This window comes from Aplysia californica, unplaced genomic scaffold (assembly GCF_000002075.1).
Source record: "Aplysia californica isolate F4 #8 unplaced genomic scaffold, AplCal3.0 scaffold00238, whole genome shotgun sequence".
NCBI lineage: Eukaryota > Metazoa > Mollusca > Gastropoda > Aplysiida > Aplysiidae > Aplysia > Aplysia californica.
This window is the reverse complement of record NW_004797508.1, coordinates 989,701-991,885: the sequence shown is the minus strand read 5'-3', so window position 1 is coordinate 991,885 and position 2,185 is coordinate 989,701. Positions and strand designations below refer to the sequence as shown.

General features: G+C 46.4%; 1 protein-coding gene across 1 annotated transcript in view; it reads left to right on the top strand.

The window, feature by feature from the left end:
• The window catches only part of LOC101849701 (UDP-glucuronosyltransferase 2C1-like), a 12,818-nt gene extending 10,825 nt beyond the window's left edge, over positions 1-1,993 (top strand). Inside the window, exon 3 of the mRNA XM_005100179.2 lies at positions 286-1,993. Within this exon, the coding sequence (XP_005100236.1) occupies positions 286-1,682 (1,397 nt within the window). The 3' untranslated portion in view covers positions 1,683-1,993. The remainder of the gene's footprint in view (positions 1-285) is intronic.
• Positions 1,994-2,185: the final 192 nt, after the last annotated feature.

Here is a 2,185-nt window from a genome sequence, read left to right as displayed (position 1 = left end):
AGCTTTTTGTTTTTGTTATTTGTTCGTTATGTTGCATTTTGTAATTGTTGATATGTTTACTGAATAAACGGGGGAGGGTGTAAATTCATTGTTTTTATGGGCTTAAGTAAACTCCCAGATTGGCCACACGATCAGTATCATGGACCCAAGAGCCACAATGACGTCAGCAGCAGTGACCTCCTTCCTCGCGGCCGCCAGTCTCCTATTGGCTGGCAGCCTCACGTGAGCCAGGCTAAGACAGTTGTCTTGTTCTCTCCCCCTCACGCCGCCAACGTGCGCACATAGCCCTGGCCGTGCTAGTACATGACGTGTACGTCCCTGTACCGGACTTCGTGCTCAAAGACAAGTCCGTCAACGTGCAGGGCATCAACGTCATCCGGTACGGCGAGTATCTCGGTCACTTCGACGACAAGCTCGGACAGAAGGTCATGGACAACTTCTGGAGGAACCAATCAGTGGGTCTTAGAGATATCCCAGGGTACATCAAGTTGGTCGAAGACTTGGCTACTCAGATTTTGTCAGAAAAACAGCTGATTGCAAATTTCAAAGAAATTAAGCCGGACATGTTTGTTTTGATGAAGCATCCTATGGTTAGAGATTTTGTCATTTTCCCCTATATGATGAATGTACCTTTTTCGTTTTTGTGTTATTTTAACGATTACATTAGACAAAGGGTTCCGATCAGTCTGCCCTCTTCACCTTTGCACATGAAAGGTGATTTTCTAGAACAGGGTATGACTTTCATCCAAGGTCTTAAGAATAGCATGGTTCATTTTGGGTTTTTTCGTTCTCCACGAGAATCCAGTGATAAAAGTGTGGCAAGGTTCGCACCTCACCGACCCAGAATATCTACCAAGGAGATCATGTCCAAGGCGGAAATTTTCATTGTGGAGAGTGACCCAATTATGGATTTCGCTCGTCTGCAGCTGCCAAATATCAAATTCGTGGGAAGCACAGCGGGGAATCCCCCGAAAGAACTCAAACAGCCGTTCAAAGGCTTCATGGAGAAATCTGTGAACGGCGTTGTCGTGGTTACGCTTGGAAGCAGCATTCTGGAGGTACCGGACTACATTTCCTCCAAGATGGTGTCGGCGTTCCTGAAGCTGAAACAGAACCTGGTTTGGCGTGTGAAACTCCAGTTTCCTGATCCGGGTAAGATTTTCACTTCTTCCTGGGTACCACAAAATGACCTCCTAGGGCACAAGAACACCACGCTCTTCGTCTCCCACTGTGGTATGAACGGGCAGTACGAGGGAATGTACCACGCCGTTCCAACTCTTTGCCTGCCTTTTGAGAATGACATGCCGTACAATGCCCAAAGGGGCGTGACCAAAGGTTTTGGTCTTAGGGCCGACATCCGTGGGATCACAGACATAGAGCTTCTGGCGTTGATGAGAGAAATGCTGGAAAATAACAAGTATAAGAAAAACATACAAAAAGCCACGGATCTGTATAAACTTCCGGTCAACGAGACGGCATTCTGGTTGGATCACGTGATGAAGTATGGTGGCGCCTACATGAGGTCAGCAGGTCAAAACATGCCCATGTGCCAGTTCCTGGCACTAGACGTTCTGGCGTTTGTAGTGGTTGTGAATGTGGTTGTTGTTGTGATGGTGTACAAGACCTGTCGCTGTTGTTGTGGCCTGTGTTGTGGCAAGAAGAGGAAATCGAAGAGAGATTAATTAAGATATACTTGCGTGCACGAGGGGCGTTCATAAAGTCTTTATCCTGACCACGAAAAAAGCAAGCTAGAAAGTTAAAATTTGACAGTCACAATGCTACTGTTCTACACAGTCACCCTACAAATTGAGAAAACTGTGCCTTTTATGTTCGATCTTTAATAGTCCTTAAGCGAAATATGACTTGAAATGGGTCTCAAACCATAGCTTTTTTGCATATATGGCATATTTGTCTCTATAAAAGTACTGTCGGGGGCTCTCGTGGCCTTGAGGTTAAGGTGTTGGCCTCTCATTCAAAGGTCCCGGGTTCGAATTCGGGTAGCGACCGAAAAATTTCTTCTCTAAAATTGTTTCCTTTCACCTCCTTTCCTGCTCTCTGATAGTGTTCTGTTGTTTGCTTTCATTTCCACTTTCTGCCCCCACTCCCTCACCTCCTTTGCCCCCTCCTCTGGGCTCCTGACTCTTTCTGCAGCCTTTCTACTGCTACTCCTTGGCTCCTCCTTACT